At 36.0% G+C, this 24,589-nt stretch overlaps 1 protein-coding gene across 2 annotated transcripts in view; it reads left to right on the top strand.

The window, feature by feature from the left end:
• Positions 1 to 24,589, top strand: part of SEC23IP (SEC23 interacting protein) — a 46,809-nt gene that overhangs the window by 14,794 nt on the left and 7,426 nt on the right. Inside the window, exons 5-18 of one of the 2 annotated variants that reach the window (XM_020280725.2) lie at positions 2,627 to 2,716; positions 4,199 to 4,319; positions 6,304 to 6,393; positions 7,266 to 7,407; positions 8,549 to 8,757; positions 9,097 to 9,215; positions 10,005 to 10,154; positions 11,471 to 11,566; positions 16,803 to 16,994; positions 20,782 to 20,937; positions 21,343 to 21,445; positions 22,593 to 22,778; positions 23,470 to 23,629; positions 24,152 to 24,253. In XM_020280725.2, coding sequence (XP_020136314.1) covers positions 2,627 to 2,716; positions 4,199 to 4,319; positions 6,304 to 6,393; positions 7,266 to 7,407; positions 8,549 to 8,757; positions 9,097 to 9,215; positions 10,005 to 10,154; positions 11,471 to 11,566; positions 16,803 to 16,994; positions 20,782 to 20,937; positions 21,343 to 21,445; positions 22,593 to 22,778; positions 23,470 to 23,629; positions 24,152 to 24,233 — 1,896 coding nt within the window. In that variant the 3' untranslated portion in view covers positions 24,234 to 24,253. Of the gene's footprint in view, positions 1 to 2,626; positions 2,717 to 4,198; positions 4,320 to 6,303; positions 6,394 to 7,265; positions 7,408 to 8,548; positions 8,758 to 9,096; positions 9,216 to 10,004; positions 10,155 to 11,470; positions 11,567 to 16,802; positions 16,995 to 20,781; positions 20,938 to 21,342; positions 21,446 to 22,592; positions 22,779 to 23,466; positions 23,630 to 24,151; positions 24,254 to 24,589 lie in introns of both variants that reach the window. The other variant, XM_012739175.3, reaches the window with a different exon arrangement.

Here is a 24,589-nt window from a genome sequence, read left to right as displayed (position 1 = left end):
TGTGGAATCATACTTTTACCCAGTAAGTCTTACTATAAAGTTATGGATTGAAAGGGAATGTGAAGAAGTGAAAATAATTCTTAAGATGGTGAAACTTTTCTTTCCTTAACCATTTTTGTTTGCGGCCTTGCTTTTAGTAATTATAAATAAATATGTGGCCCGGTGTGGTGGCTCACGCTTGAGCCCAGGAGTTCGAGGTTGCTGTGAGCTAGGCTGATGCCATGGCACTCTAGCCCAGGTGACAGAGCGAGACTCTGTCTCAAAAATAAATAAATAAATAAATAAATAAATAAATAAATAAATAAATAAATAAGTGCTAAAATTTTTTAAAAAGTAAAGAGGGTCTAAAGAACAGAAGGCTAATGAAAAGGAATTGTTACTGAATAATTGCCCAGGAAGCAAAAAGAAAGACTTTTTTTTAAAAAAAAAAAGAGACAGGGTCTTACTCTGTCACCCAGGCTGGAGCACAGTGGTCCAAGCATAGCTCATTACAGCCTCGAACACATGGGCTCAAGTGATCCTCCTGCTTCAGCCTCCTAAGTAGCTGGGACTGCAGGCATGCATCACCATGCCTGGCTAATTTATTTAATTTTTGTAGAAACTGGATCTTGCTATATTGCCCAGCCTGTTGTCAAACTCCTGGGCTCAAGTGATCCTCCTGTCAGCCTCCCAAAGTGCTGGGATTACAGGTGTGAGTCACTGCACCCAGCTTGAGATTTCTATTTTTACATGATTGTCAAGTAATCACTGTTACTAATTTTAAAAAAGACTTTGTAGCAGTTTTTACTTGTCAATTAAAAATTAAAAAACAAAAAAGGCCGGGCGCTGTGGCTCACGCCTGTAATCCTAGCTCTTGGGAGGCCGAGGCGGGCGGATTGCTCAAGGTCAGGAGTTCAAAACCAGCCTGAGCAAGAGCGAGACCCCGTCTCTACTATAAATAGAAAGAAATTAATTGGCCAACTGATATATATATAAAAAATTAGCCGGGCATGGTGGCGCATGCCTGTAGTCCCAGCTACCTGGGAGGCTGAGGCAGAAGGATCACTCGAGCCCAGGAGTTTGAGGTTGCTATGAGCTAGGCTGACGCCACGGCACTCACTCTAGCCTGGGCAACAAAGTGAGACTCTGTCTCAAAAAAAAAACAAAAACAAAAAAGACTTTGTATGGTAGGTGTGCCAGAGATTTCCCCTTACTTCAGGTTGAATCTCTCCCTAAGAGGCCTTTATAAAGAGCAGAATAGTACAGTTGGCCCTCCATATCCATAGATGCCATGTCTACAAATTCAACCAACTTGGGTGGATAATATTTGTGGCCTGGGATCATGGCTGATGCCTGTAATTCCAGCACTTTGGAAGGCAGAAGCGGGAGGATCACTTCAGGCCAGGAGTTTGAGACCAGCTTGGGCAACATAGCAAGACCTCATCTCCTCAAAAAGTCTTAAAAAAGAAAATTAGCCAGGTGTGGTGGCACATGACTTACAGGAAGATCTCTTAAACACGGGGATTCGAGGTTGCAGCGAGCTATGATTGGGCCACTGTACTCTAGCCTGGGTGAAAAAACAAGACCTGGTCTCTTTAAAAAAAAATAATTCAGGAAAATAAAACACAATGATGTAACAATAAAAAAATAAATAAAGAATACAGTGTAACAACTAGTTATATAACATTTACATTATCGTAGGCATTATAACTAATCTAGAGATGATTTAAAGTATATGGGAAGGAGGATGCATGTAGGTTTTATGCAAATACCATGCCATTTTATATAAGGGACTTGAGTACCTGAAGATTTTGGTATCCAAGAGGAGTCCTGGAACCAGTCCCCTGAGAAACCAAGGAAAGGCTGTATATCTGGAGGAAGAGTAAGAAGATGGTTGGGCAGTTAAGATTTTAGAGTCAGAAAGTTCTAAGTGGGAATGAACCACAGTTCTGCTATTGCTATTTTCCAGTTGTGTAATCTTGTGCAACTGTGTACAGTGCTTAAGATGTCTGTTAAGGGTTGAATTGTCTCTCCTCCCCTCCTCCCAAGTATGCTGAAGTACTAATCCTCAGTACCTCAAAATGTGACCTTGTTTGGAAATAGGGTCATTGCAGGTATAATTAGTTAAGATGAGGTCATCCTGGAGTAGGGTAGGCCCCAATCCAGTATGACTGGTGTCCTTATAAGAAGACAGCCATGTTAAGACAGATACACAGAGAGAATGCCATGTGATGATGAAGACTGATATTGCCAGCAACCAACCATAAGCCAGGAAAAGGCAAGGAGGACTTCCTTGTATGTTTTAGAGGGTCCTGCTGACACCTTGGTTTTGGACTTAGAGCCTTCAGAATTATGGAACAATAAATTTCTGTTTTAAGAAACCCAGGTTATTGTACCCTAGGAAACTGAAATCATGGGTTTTTTCTTGATATAGTGGGGAGCATATTATTTAGGAGTGATTGAGAGTGATTAGTTAAATAAGATAACATAATTTAAGGTGATATTAAAGAAGTATGGTAACAATCAGTAAATGGGAGCTGCTATTATTGGTATTTTTATCACCATTGTAGTTAACATTTTCCACCACACTCTCTCAGTGTGATATAGGGTTTTCATATTGGATTATGTGTTGCTTCCTTTGTTGTAGGCTGAATATAAAAAAGCTGTTACTACTAATCAGTGGCACCGAAGATTAGAGTTTCCAAGTGGAGAGACAATTGTTATGCACAATCCAAAGGTAATGATACTGTTTTAAGATATTAAAGTGTTAGGTTCATTTTAATAACTATTTTGCTGTGTTTGATAAATGTTCATTTTTAGTAACTTCTGCCGTGGGGATATATTTATAACAAGTGTGTTGCTTTTAAAAAAGTTTATTATAGTTCACATTGATCATGGAAACAAAAACAATTTAGCTTCTCATGGAGTTTCTGTGTATGGCAATATATTAACTGAAGTTTAGTATATACTGTAGAAGTTACTTGATACATGTTTTCATTTGATCACAGTTGGCCAACTTTTTCTTTAAAGGGACAGAGAGTAAATATTTTAGGTTTTGCAGGCCATTTGTTCGCTATTGCAGCTGCTCTGCCATGGTAATGTGAATGCAGCCAAAGATAATAGGTAAAATAATGAGTATGATATTTTCAATAAAACTTTACTTACAAAAACAGATGGCGGGCCAGATTTGTCCTGTAGGCCATAGTTTGCCTACCTGCACTTAATGATGGTTTATTTTAATCTTTCAAGTAAAAATACATTCTTTTTCTTTTTGTATTGTCTCTATGAACTTGTCTTGTTTTTTAGAAAAATGTTGATTGATAGTAGTGTTCTGATTCTTAATCAGAAATTCTTAATTTCTCTGAGCTCCAGATTCCTCACCTGCAATGATATTTACCTCCCAGGGTCATATATTTGATTAAGTGAGGTAATTAATGCAAAAGCATCTATCATAGGGCTTTGGACACAGCAGTTTCTGAGAAGTAGTCATTTCATTTATTTATTTTTACATGAAAATATAAAAGAAAACAAAAATTCAGTCTAACCACTTCTATAATCCTTATTGATACTGAAATAAATAAATAAAAACATTCATATACCAATAAAGTTTAAACAGTGTAAAAAGGTATTAAATGAAAAATAAAAGCTTTCTACCTCTGCCCTCCTCATTTTCCTCTCAATGGTAGCCGCTCTTAATCTTTTGGTTTTTTATACAAACAAAACCATTTTGCATACTATCATTTGTATGTATTTTTAAAAATTTCTGTATGGCACAAGGCTGAATGTAATACAGTTGATTGAACAGAATAGATTTTTTTCCCTAAAAAGTGGTGAATTTTTGTCATTGAAATTGAATTTACAAATTAATTGGGAATCTTACCATTTAAAGGATTTTCCCTTATATTTTTAGTAAGACAAAGACTCCTCAACTGAAGGTAACTTGTCCTTGGTATCTTATGTGTAAAGCTGGAGTTTTATGTTAGATTTTTAAGTCAAGTATACTCTTTTGATTTGGCTCCCTGATTTTCCAACATTAATTTTGATGGTTAATTAACACTAGCAGGACTCTTACAAAATTGGTTTTGAGGGAATAGTACTAATACTTGATTTATAAACTGTCCATACTATGAAGTATAGTTTATCATGTATTAAATTACTTAGCTTGGAGTGGAAAAGAATTTCATAATGAGCTCTGTCATAATCCTGTTGTATCTTGAAGGTTATTGTTCAGTTCCAGCCTTCCTCAGTGCCAGATGAATGGGGGACCACACAAGATGGACAGACAAGGCCTCGAGTTGTAAAGCGTGGAATCGATGATAATCTTGATGAAATTCCTAACGGTATGTGACTGAAGTGTTTTTTAGTCATCTCTGTTTTAGCATCATTCTTTAGAATGATAAAAAGAGAAACATAACTATTAGGATTACCTGACATAGTTGACAGAAATCAGCTAGTTTGGCACATATCTTTCTTTTTGATATTATTTTTATATCCTCATCTTTTATTTTTATTTATTTATTTTAAGCACAAAAATGAAGTATATTGAGGAGTGAAAGATAGGATTATAGAGCAAGAACAAGATAGAAGTTTACAGAGTGAGCAAGGTACATTTCGCCACAGATGATGAATGGACCCTTGTCACAAGGTTTTTCTTTTTACTGATATATAATAATTATACATATTTATGGGTTATATGTGATATTGTGATACCTGCATACAATAATGATCAAACATTTACCTCAAACATTTACCATTTCTTTGTGTTGGGAACATTTTACATATTCTAGCTATTTTGAAATATAAATTAACTGTAGTCAGTAGGGTTAACTGTAGTCACTCTACTCTGCTGTCAAACACTAGAACTTACTCCTGTGTACCTGTTTTTGTACCTGTTAACCATCTCTCTTCCTCTCCCTCCCAGCCTCTGGTAACCATCATTCTACTCTCTACCTCTATGAGATCAACTTTTTTTAAGCTCTTTTATATGAGTTAGAACACGTATATATTGTTATTTTTAAATCTGGAATTCTGTTGAAGATACACAAACCACATAATGTGGATTCTAAAATATGTTTTATTAGCAAGAAGCACTTTGCTGGTTGGAACTAAGCTTTGGCAATACTTTTGGGCTTAATGTTTTCATTCCTCACTGGTTTGTATTACTCTAGTGCAAGGGTTGGCAGACTTTTTCTGTAAAGGGCCAGATAGTATTTTAGGCTTTGTAGGCCATATGGACTCTGTTGGAACTAATCAGCTTTTCCATTGTAGTGTGAAAGCAGCTACAGACTGTATGTAAACAGGCATAGCCATGTTCCATTAAAACTTTATCTGTATTAATAAAAAAAAGGTAGTGAACAGGATTTGGCCTGTGGGCCGTAGTTTACCAACCCCTGCTCTAGTGTATGTGCTTTGTTTTCTCTTATTATACCATTTAAGAATGGATTTAATTTTGACAATTACATATGCTTCATGATTGATTCTTTGTCTTATAAAATCATAAAATAGGTACACATATTATGAAATCTGAAGTATTAGAGTAGAAAAAATAGCGTATGAATCTAACATCAAGGGGAAGGATTTTGGGAAAATATTTTAAAGTTTTATATTGGCAAATTGCTTCTCCATGTGGGGTTTAGTGCCCTGGGGAGTCTGAAGCAATCACAAGGTTATGGAGCCTTCATAGGTACAGAGATGCTGGTCGTCATATGCTGATAGCCACTGGGGACAGAGAGAGCCTGCTTCCTCCACCTCTTGTTCTAGTTTGCTGTTATTGCCAAGATGGACAAATTGTTCTTCTAATTTGGTAAAGGGTAATAAGGCTTATTCACTTGGAAGGGTCATTAATTTCTTTGGCAAGTTTGTAATGACAAAAGGAATATCTAGAATATTGCTGTTAATTGGCCAGGGGTGGTGGGTTCATGCCTGTAATCCTAGCACTCTGGGAGGCCAAGGTGGGAGGATTGCTCAAGGTCAGGAGTTCAAGACTAGTCTGAGCAAGAGTGAAACCTCGTCTCTACTAAAAATAGAAAGAAATTAATTGGACAACTAAAAATATATAGAAAAAATTAGCTGGGCATGGTGGCACATGCCTGTAGTCCCAGCTGATCAGGAGGCTGAGGCAGAAGGATTGCTTAAGCCCAGGAATTTGAGGTTGCTGTGAGCTAGGCTGACGCCATGGCACTCTAGCCTGGGCAACAGAGTGAGACTCTGTCTCAAAAAAAACCCAAACAAAATAACCACACAAAACTGTAGAATATTGCTATTGAATTAGGAAAATCCAAATAAATCCCCAGCTTTTAGTATGTATCTATTTTTTTTTAATAGGGGAAATGCCTCAGGTTGACCATTTGGTGTTCATGGTGCATGGAATTGGACCCGTGTGTGACTTGCGCTTTAGAAGCATTATCGAATGTGGTAAGTGTTTGTCATATTTTATTTCATGGGATGATCTGAGAAGTAATAGAAGAGCTTTTGAGTATTCATTTTTAGCTTATTTCCCAGCTGTATACTACTTGCTGAGGGGCTATAAGGGGAGATTTAAATTATTGGTGGCAAATATTAATCTGTGCTTGATTTGCTCTTAGGACTTATATAACTCATAAAATCTTAAGAGTCTGAAGAATTAGAAGGGATCTTGGAAATAATTTAGACTTTCTGACAGCCTCTGCCTAAGTACTTCTAGCAACTAGGAGCACCTGTGCATTGAACTGATTTATAGCGAGGGAGTTGTAAGAAGTTATTTAATGGAACCATGAATCTGTCTAGTTGACTTAAATTTTTGAAGTTTTATTTTTATATCTGTATAATAATAGTTCATATTTGTTGAATGCTTAGTATGTGCCAAGTACTTTGCATGTATTGTCATTTAACCCTCACAAGTAAACCTTTGGGGTATAGGTACTATGGCTGTTATCCCCATTATTAGGGGCTCAGGTGTGAGTGAAACACTCCCTTATAGTCAGTAGGTCCTGAAGCCCTGACCCTATAGCAGGTAGTTTGATTCCAGAGTCTTTACCCAGGGTTCCATGCTGCCTCCAGCAGTGGTAGTTAACCTGATGTTTCTCAGGCATTTATACATTACTCTAAAATAATGAAATGTTAAAAAGCGCTTTCTAGTTGTTGGCTATTCTTTTTCTTTTATTAATTTTGTTATTTTTTTCTTTTAAAAATGTATCTTTATGTTGTAAAAATACTGGCATGTTTGAAGTAATTGCTAACTAGCTATCTAGCTAGGACAATTTAATAAATTTAATTTATCTTCTGTCATTTTTCTTTTTTTTTTGAAGTGGATGATTTTAGGGTGGTATCTCTCAAATTGCTACAGACACATTTCAGGAAATCTCTAGATGATGGGAAAATAAGCAGAGTGGAGTTCCTTCCAGTTCATTGGCATAGTTCCTTGGGTGGCGATGCCACAGGTGTTGACAGGTTTGTGGATTTTGATAACTTATTTTTTAGATTATTCAAATGTAAATGCAAAATTTAAACCATAATATGAAATAGTTCATTATGACTTCAGATATGTTTTTAAAAATTATATACTTGCTCTGACATATGATTAAATATTGGCTATAAAGTTTACATGCTACAATTGTGTATGTGTGTGTGTTGTATGTATGTATTCCTATTGTAAATAAGAGAATATAAGATGTTTTAGCTGGTTTTAAAATACTGTTCTAATCTCTATAGTTGTTGCTTAGTGGCCTTTCCACCCACTAGATAACAGTAGCATACCCTTTCCTCATAATGTGACAACCAGAAATGTCTCCAGAAATTGCCAGATGACTCTTGGGGTTAAAATAGCTCCTGGCTGAGAACCATTCATTCAGAGTGTTATTTCTCAGTGGAGATGCTCTTGGCAGGACAGTTCTTTGTTGCGTAAGTCTGATTATGTTAGTCTGATGGCCAATAAATACTAGAAGTGCTCACCAGGCACTGTGATAGCTAATAATACTCTATTCAATTTTAAATACTCCCAATTGAGAACCACAGGTCTAGGTAATATTTATGCTGGCACACAGGGCTAATAACATGTCTGGATATCAGTGAACACCATAATGTCCATGGCACATGGTTTAATAGAACAAATTCTACAAACAGCATTCTGTCTATGTTAGGCCCCATTATAGGGGTGTTTTCTTTCTCTGTGGATGTTCATGAATTTTGTTTTGGTTATTCTCAAATCAAGAAACATTTGCATTCCACATAGCACCTTTTTTTTTCCATGTGACATTCTCTTTTGTCCTTTCCACCCACAATTTTTGTAGGTGTCCAGATTTCTAATTAACTGAAAGAAAAACGGAAGTTTTCCTTTCTGAAAATAAAATTAAAATCTTTGCATATGACATTTTATATACCAACTACTGAGAGAATCCCAAAATTCATAGTATAGTTATAGTCACAAATAACTCTTTTGCTTTATCTTGATTTATGATTCTGTCTACAGAATCAAGTTGTATTTCGTCTGTAGGGTTTCTTGTATTTTTGGGAATCAAAATCTAAACTTTTAAAAGTTGGTAGATTTAAGATAGACACTGACTGGACATACTTTTTTTTCCTTTTTAAACAGGAATATCAAGAAAATCACCTTATCCAGTATTGGTCGGTTTCGTCACTTTACCAATGAAACCTTGCTAGATATTTTATTTTATAATAGCCCCACCTACTGTCAGACAATTGTGGAAAAAGTAGGACTGGAGATAAACCGTCTATATGCACTCTTTATGAGTCGAAACCCACACTTCAAAGGAGGAGTCTCTGTTGCTGGTCACAGTTTAGGTAACATTTTAAACATGATTTTTGTTGAGTCATCACTGCTTTCAATGTAGGTGACATTGTTAGTACAAAATCTAGAATTACAGATCTTAAGTTTTATAAAGGGTTAGAAATTAATGCTTTGAATTTAGATTTTGCCTTTGCTATTAACTTCTAGTATTACCTAGGAATGCCATGTATTTTAATTTATTCTACTGTTGGATAAAATAATACTATTGGTTATCAAGTCTTGGTTAACATGCTTTTTATGACTTTTACCTATGAACTTTGAAAAAAGTAGAGTTAATTTAGCATTATAAAAGCACCTAATATTTTATAAACCAAAATACTTATTTTCCGTAGGTTCTTTAATATTGTTTGACATCCTGTCTAATCAGAAAGATTTGAATTTATCCAAGTCTCCTGGGCCTCTTGCTGTTGCTAATGGAGTTGTGAAGCAGCCACATTTTCAGGAAAAGCAGGTATGTTTGCACATGGCCCAGGTCACATTCAGATTTAGAGTTGGAACTGAACAATTTTCCAAAACCGGAATTGTTTCCTGAAACTGTTTTGTTTTATTTTATTTTATTTTATTTTATTTTATTTTATTTTTTTATTTATTTTTTTGAGACAGAGTTTCGCTTTGTTGCCTAGGCTAGAGTGAGTGCCGTGGCATTAGCCTAGCTCACAGCAACCTCAAACTCCTGGGCTCAAGCAATCCTTCTGCCTTAGCCTCCCGAGTAGCTGGGACTACAGGCATGCGCCACCATGCCCGGCTAATTTTTTCTATATATATTAGTTGGCCAATTAATTTCTTTCTATTTATAGTAGAGACAGGGTCTCGCTCTTGCTCAGGCTGGTTTTGAACTCCTGACCTCGAGCAATCCGCCCGCCTCATCCTCCCAGAGAGCTAGGATTACAGGCGTGAGCCAGCGTGCCTGGCCTGGAACTGTTTTTAAATATCAAAAAACACTGAGGTTTAGAAGTGTAGTGGAATCAGATTGCTCATTGTTTGAGTTTCTCTACTTCCTTATAGATTATAAATTTAAATGTAAAAGCTTATGATTTTAAATAACATAAATTATAGTAAATGAGGGAATGGATGATTTATTAAATATATATATTTTTTGGAATATTTGAATTTTGGCAAAGTACTCTACCTGAATTATGATTTGTCTATACAGCAAAATTGTTTAAGATTTTCCATAGATCAGGAGACATTTTATGGGAGTTTTCTGAGTTTTGTAATGTTTCCTCTGTTTTTTTGGAAGATGCCTGAAGAGCCAAAGTTGGCTTTGGATGAGACATGTGATCTTGATGTTGAAAATGAAGTTCTAACTTTGCAAGAAACTTTGGAAGCACTTAACCTTGCTGAATATGTTAGCACTTTTGAAAAGGAAAAGATTGATATGGAATCTCTGGTATGGATGATAGTTTGATTCATTTTTGTTTAAAACTGGCTTCCCTGTGCATAAGATTGAAAATTAATGATTTAAACACTTTGATATCAAAATACATTCCAGATAAGGCAAAGACTGAAAAATTGAAAAGATTGAAAAACACAGAAGAATTTTTATTTTCTATAATCTTGGAAGGCTTTTCTAAATATGAACCCAGAAGCCATAAAAGAAAAAATTGTGTAGCAGTAGAAACCATAAACAACATCTAAAGGCCAGTGATAGATTAGGAAAAATATTTGGTACACACATAGACAGAGGGTTTATTTCTTTTATATTCAAAGCTTCTACAATCAGTTACAGAAAGACCTTCAATGTAATAGGTAAATAGGTAAAGAATATAAACTTGGTTTACAGAAAAGGAAATAACAAATGTTTTCTTACCATATGAAAACTCATAAGAGAAATGCAAATTGAAAGTTGAATGAGATTTTCTTTTTAGTCTATCAGTTTAAAAAAATAGAAAGTTTGATAATATATTGTGTGGCTAGGATGAAAGGAAGTAGGCACTGTTGTATATTGTTGGTCAGAGTGTAAATTGGTACAACCTCTATGGAGGGCAGTTTGGCAATATCTTTTAAAATATAACAATGCCCCAGCAGTTCACTGTCAGGAATATTTCCTATAGAGAAATAGTCACATAAGAATATCTGCAAGGATACTCACTGCTGCACTGTTTGTAATACAGCAAAACCTTAGAAACTTCTTCAGTGTTCATTGGTAGCACACTAGTTAATCATTTATGGTACATCCACATAATGGAGTACCCTGCAGCTGTTGAATGCATGAGGCAGTATCCGAGATACTGATCTCTAAGATACATTACATGAAAAGAACAAAGTTCAGTGCTATGTGCATAGTAGGCTATACACACAGATGGTGTGGATATATAAGATATCTCTGCAAAGAGAGCAAATTACCAGTAGTTGCCTCTGAGAGGAGAATTGGATGGTTGGGACGAGAGTGGAAAGAAGAGACTTCATTGTATACTTGACTGTAGCTTTAGAATTTTGTACAAAATACATGTGTTTTCTGTTAAAAATTAATGGAATGATTTAGTTTTGCAGGGCAAAGATTTTAAAGCCTAAACTAATACATGATTTCAGAACAAAAAAACTAAAAATTTAAAAATTGGCTTTTAAAAATTGGCTCTTAGATTGCTTTAGATGATAGAGAATGTGATATGAGAGATGAAGATAGAGTATCTTCTTATAATTTTCCTATTCCAATTTCAGTTCCTCTATCACTAGATTTATTAATCAGTCTGTTTCCTTTCAAAGCTTATGTGTACAGTTGATGACCTGAAGGAAATGGGGATACCCCTTGGACCCAGAAAGAAGATAGCTAACTTTGTAGAACATAAAGCAGCCAAACTGGTAAAGTTCATGTCTGTTCTCAAGAAAAACTAAAACTCATGGTGTGAATAGCCCATTTATGTTTTCGAAATGTTTAATACTGCTGTGCTTAGGTCAGCTAGTTTGCTATCTGTCTAGGGCACAGTGATGGAGCTAACTTTGAAGTTAGTCAGAACTGGATTTAAATTCATATTAGGCTAACTGACCATCCTGGTTTTCCTGAGACTGAGAGAGTTCCTGGGACAAAGGCCTTTCAGTTTTAAAACCAATTATTTGAGGATTTTCTGGTGCAAAACTGGTAAGTTCTGGGCAAATAATTAAGTTGGTCACCCTAATTCGCAGCTCAATCACTCATTAACTATACATTCATGAACAATTTGCTTAATTTTTCCGATCCTTGATTCTTTCATTTCTAAAATGGGAGTAATAATACCTTCCTCCTATGGTTGGAGTGAGCATGAAATAATTCATGTAAAGCTTAGCACCCAGTAATAGCTCACTGTCTCTTCCCAGTCCTCCTCATTATCTAAAGCAGTTGTCCCCAACTTTTTTGACACCAGGGACCAGTTTCATGAAAGACAGTTTTTCCACAGATGGGAGAGGGTTTCACCTCAGATCATGAGGCATTGGATTCTCACAGGAGTGCGACTGGATCCCTGGAATGTGTAGTTTACAGTGGGGTTTGCACTCCAATGAGGGTACGGTGCCCCTGCTGATTTGACAGGGGTTGGAGCCTGACTTTACTCACTCCTCTGCCACTGGCTTTCTGCTGTGTGGCCTGGTTCCTGGTAGGCCACAGACTGGTGCCAGTCCATGCCCAGGGGTTGGGGACTACAGAAATGAGATGAGGAAACATACACATATTAAAATCTCATTGATAGGCCGGCACACTGGCTCATGCCTATAATTGTAGCACTCTGGGAGGCCGAGGAGGGAAGATTGCATGAGGTCAGGAGTTCGAGACCAGCTTGAGCAAGAGGGAGATCCCGTCTCTACTAAAAATAGAAAAAACTGGCCAGGCATGGTGGCGCGTGCTTGTAGTCCCAACTACTCGGGAAGCTGAGGCAGGAGGATTGCTTGAGCCCAGGAGTTTGAGGTTGCTGTGAGCTAGGCTGATGACACTGCACTCTAGCCTAGGCAACAGAGCGAGACTCTGTCTCAAAAGAAGAAAAATGAAATAAAAAATTAAAATGTCATTAATACATTGACTACCACACTAGAAAAAAAAATTTTTCCCTGGGGCCACAGTGCTATATTGAAACAAACATTCCTTTCTTATTTTTTTTTATTGTTTTCTATGTGTGAGTTATATGCAGCACAATCCACATTTTTGGAATTGTCAGTATTAATTGTAACAATGAGAAAACCAACAAGTAAGATTTTCATGAACCAACTGCCGGGTTTTGCTTCATGAGGCCCTGGGCTCGAAACTGGCCTGAGTTAAGTACAACTCACGTGGCAGTCAATATGTTAAATCACCAAACAGCAAAAATTCAAGAGTACAAAACAAAGCAAGAACTAAAAAGCATTTGAAAATAAAACAACTGGGAAGAAAAACTTTCTTGTTTTATTAGATTTTAGTTTATTGATCAAATTAATTTTATAGATATTTTCTGATTAGGTAATACTTAGGGAGGCTATTTTATTTTTATTTTATTAACATGGTGTATGATGATCCTTCCATCATTTGGATTTCTGGGGTTCTATTATTTGTGCTACTTATTTGGATCTTAACATATGTTACTTTTTTATATGGAAAATGACTATAAAGTCATAGAACTGATTTTTTTGTGTGTGGTTAGCTTAAGGAATTGAGACATTTACCATTTTATTGAACATCTCTTTTAGGTCAGGCACTGTGCTCAATTCTTGGGATTTGGAGATGAACCAAGAGTGTGCAGTTTAGTTAGGGGGAGATAGTTGACCACAGATGACAACACATCAATCCCTAATGGAGTGCTGTCTGTGCTGTACAGAGCCAGACGAGGGGTGGCAGTTTTGGCTTATTGAGAAGTGGACTAGGGTTTGTGAGAGAATATTTCCCCGAGGTGTTGGTGCTCATGTTGAAGGAGGGTAGGATCAGGGAAATGGCCTTCATGAGCTGGCATATGTTTTCCTGTAGCTGAAACCTGGGGTGAGCTGGGAATGGGGCAGGGCAGAGGGTTCTAAAGGTCTGAATGGCAGGCGTGGAAGTTTGGATTTTCTCTTGTGAGGGAATGGTTCTCATGCATCTTCTTATGGCCATGAAAGTCATGGTACTTTTAAACAAATGTTACAAAATGCTGACCTGCTTATTAGCTCTATCATAAATTAGGACTTGGCACTAAATCATCTATTTATCTTGAATTTTAATTTCACCTTTTGTGTTTTAGAGCGTTCTCTTGATTACAGTATACAGATGGAGTTGGAAGGGGATGAAGCTAGAGAGGCAGTAGGGAATCTCTTAGATTAGTAATTGTCAATGTGTAGTGGCTGAGTGAGAGATGGAGGAGTATGAGCTCAGAGGTGGGATGGAAGGGAGTAACTCCAAAGGCACTGGAGACATAGAACAAGCAGTGTTTGATTAAGTGTTGAGAAAGGTTATTAGCTTTGGCAGTTGAGAAGTATCTTTCATCTCATTTTCCCCTGCATGTAAAATCATTCTGTAATTTTAGTTTACAAAGAGCTCTTCATCTCACTTGTGCCTCACAACCACCCTGTGAGTAGATCCTCAGGTGTTTGTCTCTGATGAGCACAGTGGTTAGACTGAGAATAGAATACAAGTGTGTTAGTATTTTTCCTGCATATCAGGCTGGGTGCTCCATTTCTAAAATTTTTTGTTTCCATGTACACATCAGTGAAGCAAAAGCCTGTCAAAAAGACAAAAACAAGAAGTGAGAAGCTGTGTTTTCAGGCTCTACATTACGTTCTTAATTTTATTTTGTAATAAAAGGAAAAAAGTAGAAAAGTATTGTGTAGTTTTTGAAAAATTTCTAGGAGCCTGGTTTATAGACTGCAGTTGCTTGGATATATAAATTAATGACATTATAAGAATGTTTTGAAGTGAGTAAAAATCTATGGAGTGATCTTATGTTTTCAATTCAAAAGTAATTGCCTTTGGGTGAACCATGAAACTTTCTCAGTAGGATTGCCATTGATTGTTCCACATTTCTCACAGATAACAAGGTGCTGCCAGATCAATAAGATAATATGGTGTGTCCTATTGATTGACTGTAACTGAAATAATGGGACCAAAATTAGCCCATTATTTTATAATAAGGAGATCAAATATTTGTGACGGATGTGCTTTTTCTTTTCTTTGTAACCCATCTTAGTGATTTTCATTCAAAAAGGAGCCGGGCGCGGTGGCTCACGCCTGTAATCCTAGCACTCGGGAGGATGAGGCGGGTGGATTGCTCGAGGTCAGGAGTTCGAAACCAGCCTGAGCAAGAGCAAAACCTCGTCTCTACTATAAATAGAAAGAAATTAATTGGCCAGCTAATATATATAGAAAATTAGCCGGGCATGGTGGCACATGCCTGTAGTCCCAGCTACTCGGGAGGCTGAGGCAGGAGGATCGCTTGAGCCCAGGAGTTTGAGGTTGCTGTGAGCTAGGCTGACGCCACGGCACTCACTCTAGCCTGGTCAACAAGCGAGACTCTGTCTAAAAAACAAACAAACAAACAAAACAAAAAGGAATAGCTCTTAGTGTTGGGAATATTGACAGTCAAGTATGTGTATGTTGATTCAGTTAGTTGTTTTGGGTTTTTTTTTGAGACAGAGTCTCACTCTGTTGCCTTGGGCTAGAGTGCCATGGCATCAGCCTAGCTCAAGCAATCCTCCTGCCTCAGCCTCCAGAGTAGCTGGGACCACAGGCATATGCTAGTATGCCCAGCTAATTTTTTTCTGTATGTTTTTAGTGGTCCAGCTAATTTCTTTCTATTTTTTTTTTAGTAGAGACAGGGTCTCTCTCTTGCTCAGGCTGGTCTCAAACTCCTGAGCTCAAACTATCCTCCCGCCTCAGCCACCCAGAGTGCTAGGATTACAGGCATGAGCCACCATGCCCGGCCAATTCAGTTAGTTTTAAAGTTATTGCAGATAATCTTAGGGGAACAAAGCAACTCTTGGCAATAGGACAGTTTATGATCTCTTTAGACAGCTTTTTTTTTTTTTCTTAGCAATTTAGAATGTTAAGTTCTATGACTGAAATGGAAAATACTTCTGTGTGAGAAAGACAGTTTAAACAGAAAAACCCGGAAATGTTCTTTACTTTGGATTTTAGGTTTACTTTTTTGCTGCTTCCAATGGGCAGAGATAACCAAGCTTTCCAAAATGTTGACGGTATAATCAGTTACTGAACATTTTCATTTTTCTGTATTGCCTTTTCAATTAAACAGCTGAACTTGTTTTCTGATTTCCTAGTATTTGGAATTGATTAATAGATAAGGCCAGTTTGGCCAGTTGTTTTGTTTAGGTACTGTTGGCAGCTGTTTAAACAGAGACTAACAGTCATTCACAGCCTGGGGAATAAGAGTTGTTATTTTGAAACTCCATGCTTATGGAGAAAAGATAAGTCCCCATGACAACTGTTTACCTTACCCTGATATTGTTGTGGCTGTCTTCAATGTGTAATGACAAACCAATGTGAAAAGCTTTTGTTTCTTAACAGAGATAACACCTTTTATATAGATGTCCCCAAAGCTTTTGTTTATTTATTTATGGAAATGCATAGATCTTAAGCATTTAGTACAATAAGTTTTTACAAGGTATGTACCTGTGTAATCACTTCCTAAAACAGGAACTGAACATTTCTGACCCTCATGTGGCTTCCTCATGCTTCTTTCTAGTTAATTTCTCCCCCAACAAAACTACTATTCTGATTTCTATTACTATAGAATAGTTTGCCCATTCTACAAGTTCATATAAGTAAAATGAACATTATATACTCTTGTATACCCGGCTTCTTTTGCACAAAATAATATTTTTGCGATTCATCTAATGATAGTACTTACATGTTTAATTGTAGCTGTTTTGCCATAGTTTTCTTTTGCTTCTTAGTCCTTTAAGAATTTTAAAGTAAATTATATACATCATGGCTGTTCCCCCCTAAATATTTAGTACGTATCTCTAAAAAGAACATGTCTCATAATAACAATGCTGTTATTACGCTTAAGAAATTACTAATCCTTCCTTAATATTGAGCTAGCATATCTTGTACTGATAGCTGAGAACTGAACCTTTCCTTAAGATTATATTATGAAATTTTGTTATTTCATAGGAACAGAAAAAAGCAACATCAGAAAAGAAGGCAATGATGGCCGCTTCTACAAAAGAGGAAAGTGCTCAGAAAACTAAAGAAATGGCTTCTCTACCCTCAGAATCTAACGAATCACAGAGGAAACTTCCAGTTGGTGCTTACGTTTCTTCTGTGTGTGTTGATTATGATTCTTTCAAAGTTGGCACAGGACAGGTAAGTTTACGTATTGACTAGGGCTACATATTTTATATTGGAAACGTACATCTTTATCATTTGGGTTGGCTTTAAATTCTTGAAATATTTATTTAACAGTTACTTGGGGCTGTGTGGAGAAAACGGATTTTTCTCTTAGTAAAAATTTTATGGTTTGTTAATAATAGTCAAAGTAAGGGATTGAACTGAACATATACAGAACATGTCATCTAACTTTCAAAATTGTCTTTATTTCAATTTTCCCACTATATTCATAATATATATAATATGAATTTTAAATTCATATTTAAAAACAGCAGTATAATGTCTTAATAAAACATATATTTTCCTATTTTTGTTAAAGTATGTACATAAATATATGCTCAAACAAAAGTCTGGAAGGCCTTGCTTAAATAATTAATGGTGGTTGTTGATTAGATTATGAAGTTTTTTTAGGTCTTTTGCTTATCTGTGTTTCTTGACTTTCTGGAAATGAATGATGCACACGGTAGCGGTTACCTGGATTGTCCAACAACCCTTTTGTCAGCACACCATGGAGGTAATGTATGTTCATAATTTAATAGCATTAGTCTTCATAGCCATTTAACAACAAAAATGGCTATAGCTAGAAAATTATGTTCAGAATATACTTAAATTTCTGTGAGAGAAACTTGCTGTATTTACTCAATTTAAGTTTGCTAAAAGTACTCATAATTCTTCCCTTGGAGAAAAATTTCTATAAAAATTGACCAAGTAGTTGATAATGCTGCATTTGATAATATACTTTAATGTGCTTGTATCTGAATGGCTTAGAAGTACTAAAATCCTTTTAGACAATGTTACTTTCATTATATTTATAGTTGTATATGTAAGGGTCCATTGTCCTAAGTGAGTTCATGAAGGCATTAAATGGAACTGGGTGTTTCATATATCCTGTTTAAGTGCAATTCATTCTTAAAGATTGCATTTTTAAAATGTCTCTCTTTTTAAGACATGAGCAAACTTGAACATAGTCTAGCAAATAAAAGGCAGTTATTTTGTCACCTACCTGTGAAGGGTGAGGGTGCAGAAGGGAATCTGTGTTGTCAGGATACTTGCTGTGTGCCTGTCTGGGAGGTGGTCCTCCTCCACAAAACAGGAATCAAGGATGTTGGTGGCTCTGGGCTCATGTTCTTACAGCTTTAGGACCGCAGAGGAAAAGGAATCTAGCTTGCTAGGTCCAGTTGAAAAAATTTCAAAGAGGGGATTTTACTTGACCTGGTTTGAGTCCATTCTGGACCAATTCTTGTGGCCTGGGGTCACAAGATTGACCCTACCTGGGTCATATATCACCTCCATGGTGTGCTGACCAAAGGGTTGTTGGACAATCCAGGTAACCGCTACTGTGAGCATCATTCATTTCCAGAAAGTCAAGAAACACAGATAAGCAAAAGAAGACCTTAAAAACTTCATAATCTAATCAACAACCACCATTAATTATTTAAGAAAGGCCTTCCATACTTTTGTTTGAGCATATATTTATGTATATATTTTAACAAAAATAGGAAAATATATAATGTTTTATTAAGACATTATACTGCTGTTTTTAAACAGTATATTTTGAATATAGTCCATTGTAAGTAAATATTCCTTTACAGCTTCATTTTTGGTGACTGCTCTGGTTCACTGTTTGGAAAGATAATAATTTATTCTTTTCCCCTTATTATTGGATGTATTAGTTTCCTAGGGCTGCCATAACACAGTACCACAACCTAGGCGGCTTTAAACAATGGAAATTTGTTGTCTCACAGTTCTAGATGCCAGAAGTCTGAGATCAAGGTGTTAGCAGGGCCATTCTCCCTCTGAAACTTGGAGGGGAATCCTTCCTTGTCTCTTCCTAGTTTCTGGTAGTTTGCTGGCCATGGCAGTTCTTGGTTCACCTTAATCCATTTTCATGTCTTGTTCTCCCTACCTCTTCACATCATCTTCCCTCTGAATGTCTGGCTTTGTGTCCAAATTTTCACTTTTTATTAGGATACCAGTCATATTGGATTAGGGTCCACGCTAATGATCTCATTTTAGCTTGATCACCTCTATAAAGACATTGTTTCCAAACAAAGTTATACGTTGTGAGGTGCTGGGGGTGAGGACTTCAACAAATCTTTTTTGTGGGGACACAGTTCAACCCATAACATTTAGCATGTACTCAATTTCTTGTTTTTCACTCTTTTAGGCAGTCCAGTGATGAACATTTTAAAATCAATTTTCTGTGCACATTGTTTATTAATATTAATATTTCTTTCAGTTGAATTGGTAGAAATAGGGTAGCTGGGTGAAAGGATATACACATGAAAATTCAGATAGTTACTGCTACTTACCCCTGGAAAGGTACCATTTGCACTTCTGCTGGCAGTTTATGAGGTTGCCTTTCTCACCTGTCCCTTGCCAGTACTAGTATTATCATTTTCCTTTAAAAATATGTAGTAGTCTCACCTTTGTAATTTTCTTCTAAAGAAACTTTTTACATGAAAATAGATTTTTACTTTCTTCTTAGTATTTCATTTATGTTTCTGATAACCTTACAGGGAAAATGGAATTACATTATATTTCTTTGAGCAAAAGAGAGGTTAGATATTTTCTCATATGTATTTAGACATTTTTCTTTTGTGAACTGCTGGTTTTACTTGCTTTTCTATTGGATTTCTTTTTCCTTTACTGATATTTAAGAAATACTTGTATATTAAGGCTATCAGCTCCTTGTCATATATGTTGTAAATAATTTTTCCAGCGTGTAATTTTTCTTTTAACTTTTTTCTTTTTCTTTTCGCTGGAGCAAAACTATTGAATTTGCAAATATAAGGGCAAGCCTAGAAATGTGAAGTCTAGACTTTGTTAGACAGGGTAGACTAGTGTAGTAGAAAGAGAATTGGATTTGGAATTAGAAATCCTGGATCTAAGTCCTCATTCTCCCCCTCACTGGCTGTGTGTTCTTGGGTAAGTCATGTCACATGCCTGAGCTTCACTGTGGGCATGATGATTCTTGCTTTACCTCCCTCTTTCTGTGGACCCCCCTCTTTTTGCTCCCTGGGATTAGACTGATCATTGTTCTTTGCTTTTAAGATACCCCATTGCAAAGACACATTTCCTGCCACTGAGAAATGAAAGAACTTTGTAAATTACAGAGTGCTCTACAAATGTTGGTGCTTTTCTCTTGAGAGACTACATGCAGGCTACCCAAAACAGGGGCTTTTTCAGTATGAATCCTTTTTCTGATGAAAAGAAACTTGCCTTAACTAGAGAGGGTGGTAGTTAGAAGTAACACTCATTGAATGCTTAAGATATGCTTAGCTCTGTGCTAAGCACACTATGTGGATCAGGTTATTTGTTTTTCAACCACCCTGTGAGTTTGGCATTGTTACAGTCTCCATTGTATAGATGAGGAAACTGAGGTGGAGGCTCGAGAGGTTAAGAAACTTGCCCAAGGTCACACCGTGAGTAAGGAATGGAGCCTTGATTTAGACCAGGTAGTGTGATTCTAGAGTCTGCAGTTTTAACCACATTTATAATCATAATAAATATAATAATTCTTATATACCATATATGTTATGCTAGACAATAAAAGTATAGTCAGAGGATGTAAGTAGTCTATAAAGATTTTAAAGAGGAATCTTTTAGTCTTTTTAAGCTAGTAACAGCTGTCAGTGAGAGGTATCATCTGTGTTTGGATTCTTTTAAGTAAGTACAGTTCTAAGAACTTTTGAAAATTCAATAGAATTTTGTATTATGTAACACTGGAATGATATTTTATTGTTATTTGATTTTTTTCTAGGTTTCTGTTGTTTATAACTCATTAGACTTTGAACCAGAGATTTTCTTTGCCTTGGGATCTCCAGTTGGTATGTTTCTCACCATTCGTGGAGTTGATAGGATAGATGAGAATTACAGGCTTCCTACTTGTAAAGGATTCTTCAATATTTACCATCCAGTGAGTGAATTGAGTTTACTTTCTTTTTTGAAGAAGATGAACTTATCTTCTTTATCCTAATAGTTTCTCAGATTCTTATTCTTGGGAATTAATACTGATTTTGATTTTGTAAGGCTCAGCTCTCTGTCCTAAGAGATACAGTTCAATACTGTCCAATAAACTTATCTACCAGAAGCTTTTGTTCAAGAAGATAATTCTGTTGCTTTGCTTGCAAAGTGATTTTACCCACAAACTTGAAAATGTTATAATTACTAGTATTTAAATAAAGTGTGAAAAAAATAAAAGTTTATGGTTTGCCAGTTATCCATTTTCTTACTCAGCTAAGGCATAGCATATAACTCAAAATAAAACAGCTTTTCATAAATTTCTTCTATTCATTTCTTTATTCGTAAATTCTGCTTACAGCTTGATCCAGTGGCGTATAGATTAGAACCTATGATTGTTCCAGATTTGGACCTAAAAGCAGTTCTCATTCCACATCACAAAGGCAGAAAAAGACTTCATTTAGGTAAAAAGCCAATACTATAAAAACTTGTTTCCTTCCTATGGTTTTATAATCTCTGATGAATTAGGAAAATTTTAACACTAAATTCTTTCTAATAGAATTAATGTTCTTTAAAGTGCCTACTATGTTCAGAACTTTTTTACTAAGGATTTGGAGGAGCTATAATGAAGTTATGAATGGATTCCGTCTCTTTGATGTCATTCTGATTGTTGAGATAATTAAGAATGGGGGGATGTTGGTAATAAGGTAGTAAGTTGCATAATTAGATTTTGATAGAGTTTGGTTATAATTTTTGGAATTGGGAAGAGGAATAACATTTAAATTAATTACCAAACCATCAAGAAATAAATTTGATGTTGTCTAACTCAAGTGAGCGGTTTTTTTTTTTTTTGCTAACTAGACAGACTTTTCCTATTTAAAAAATTCATTAAACTTAATGGATTGATAATTCTGAGTTGGGTTTAGATTTTTCTTTTGCCTTTTAACAGTGTGTATTATTGTACTTATCCCTAGATTTAAAAGTTTAGGTGAAAGGGTTGGGAGTATAGGGAAGAGAAGGAAAAGTGATCATATCCCTCTTATTTAAAAAGTGTGCTTTTTGTTTTGTTTTGCTTTTTAAAAATATTTAACCTTTTTGAAGTTAAGATGAGAAATTTGATAGTTCAAAGACCTTGACAAATATGATTATTAGACGAGAGTAGAAAAAGTGAAGGGGCAGGGATTTCTTCATTTCTAAATTAAAAGTTCAAATTGTGGTTACATTGGAATGTTTAATTCTCAGAAGCTTTTCATTTTTACGGATTCGAAAAAGTGATTTTTTAATCTTGTGGGCCCATTTTTTAACATACAGTAAAAAAAAAAGGCTATGAATGTGCTTATATTTTTATGGTATTTGAACTTTCTTTTTTTTTTTGGAGAGAGGAAATTTATAGGTTTTGGCTGGATCTAGTTTAATTGTTAAAAATAAATGACAGAATAAGTCTTGCCATGACATTTTGACATATTGAGGGTTCTTGTGAAGTACTCCATATTTTTTACAGTTGAGAAGAAGAAGAGGCCTATCCTGAGAAGAGTGTTAACTTTTATTTTTTCTGATGCAGAATTTTACCTAGTGACTAATTAACTTGGTGTGTCAACTTAATCTTTTTAGAGTTGAAAGAAAGTCTCTCTCGTATGGGATCTGATTTGAAGCAGGGTTTTATTAGCTCTCTGAAAAGTGCTTGGCAGACATTGAACGAGTTTGCCCGTGCTCATACCTCTTCAACTCAGTTGCAAGAAGAATTGGAGAAGGTGGCCAATCAAATCAAAGAAGAGGAAGAAAAGCAAGTAGTTGAAGGTAAATTTGACATTTGAGGCATTTTCCAATACAAATATTATCTATGAACATAATACTTATAAATTATATAATGATGCTTTTCCCTTCTAGTCATTCTTACTGAACTGTAGCAGCTATTCCTATAAAGGAAAATCTATTATGATAAATTGTACTGTCAATAGCATTACTTCAAAATTTATGTCATCTTTTTTTACTAAGTTTTTACATATTAGTTACTAAACTTTTCCCTCTGTAATTTAAAATTTTTGTTGAGATTCGTAAGGCCAGGGTAGACTATCAGAGATGAGAACTAAGTTTGTATTCAGGCATTTTAAAGACTCACTCTGAGAAGTTACCTTCCTGATACTGTTGTTTAACTGTGTCCTTATTTACTTCATATGCAATGTCAGGTCATTGTGCCATGATGTTTTTGACTTTTTCAGATTCTAATTCTATATTTCCTTTCTTTCTACAATGCTCTCTCGCCCCTTATCTTCACAACTTCTGTCAGCTGTTGGCTCTTTCTCCTCTCTCTTGGGTAACCAGCCCCTCTTCCCCTGGCTCTTTGGAGGAATGGGGAGTGAGCCACGTAGCTCCCCAGGTTGCTACGAGTGTCAAGCAATATTCTCATTGAGCCCAGAAAGTCAGCTAAAGTCAAAGGATAATGATTAAGTGATTGACTTTGATATTGAAATGGTTTGAATTCTAGCAGAAAAGATTGTTGAAAGTCCAGATTTTTCCAAGGATGAGGACTACTTAGGAAAGGTGGGAATGTTAAACGGAGGCCGCCGAATTGACTACGTTCTTCAAGAAAAACCAATAGAGAGTTTTAATGAGTATCTTTTCGCTCTTCAGAGTCACTTATGCTATTGGTAAGTATTCTTAACTTTGCTAACATTCGAGTGGCCTTTAGCTAGCACATGTAGCAGATTTAGTTTTAGTGAGATTCTTTTACTGATAGATCACATGTTAGGGAATATTCATTTGAACTCTTAAATATTCAAAATCAATATTTTTCCCCTTTAATTTTCCACAAGATGGCAGTGTGTCATCTTCCTTCGACCAAAGACCCTCTGTACTTGCACACTGTTTTTGTAGGATGCCTTTCACAGTGGCAGTGGTAGGAACTTTGAAAAGCCATTCCTTTATATATCCCTGTCACCAAGGAGAATGCAGCACTACTATTTTAGAACTGATCAGTATCCACCAAGTTTTTAAGGGCAGCTCTGAGGTTACACTGCTTTGTTACACTGAGATTACACTGCTGTCATTTGCCCTGCTTAGATAGAGTTGACTAGAACAAAAGCTGCATTTTCTACCTTTGTACATAGCTCATTTCTACTAATTGGCACTAAAGTAAATGTGCTTTTTTTTTTTTTTTTTTTTTTTGATAGGGAATCTGAAGATACTGCCCTGTTATTACTTAAAGAAATTTATCGAACAATGAACATTAGTCCGGAACAGCCCCAGCATTGATCAGACTTCAGTTTTACTATGTGAGTTTATTCTTATTAAATGTATAAATTCTGAATGTTTGCATTCTGAGGTCTTTTGCATGGAGTTGATGTTCACTGTGATTTTCTCTTTGCTCATTTCTATTTCCTCTGAGTAGGTTTTTTTTTTTTTTTTTTTTTTTTTTTTTTTTTTTTAAGAGATAGAGTCTTGCTCTGTTGTTCAGGCTGGAGTACAGTGGTGCAGTCTTAGCTCACTGTAACCTCAAACTCCTTTGCTCAAGTCATCCTCCTGTCTCAGCCTCCTAAGTAACTGAGACTACAGGTACATGCTGTCATGCCTCACTAAGTTTTTGTAATTTTTGTAAAGGTGGGATCTCA

Source organism: Microcebus murinus, chromosome 14 (assembly GCF_040939455.1).
Source record: "Microcebus murinus isolate Inina chromosome 14, M.murinus_Inina_mat1.0, whole genome shotgun sequence".
In the NCBI taxonomy this organism is placed as follows: domain Eukaryota; kingdom Metazoa; phylum Chordata; class Mammalia; order Primates; family Cheirogaleidae; genus Microcebus; species Microcebus murinus.
Note: the sequence above shows the minus strand (reverse complement) of the source record. Positions and strands in the feature narration are given on the sequence as shown.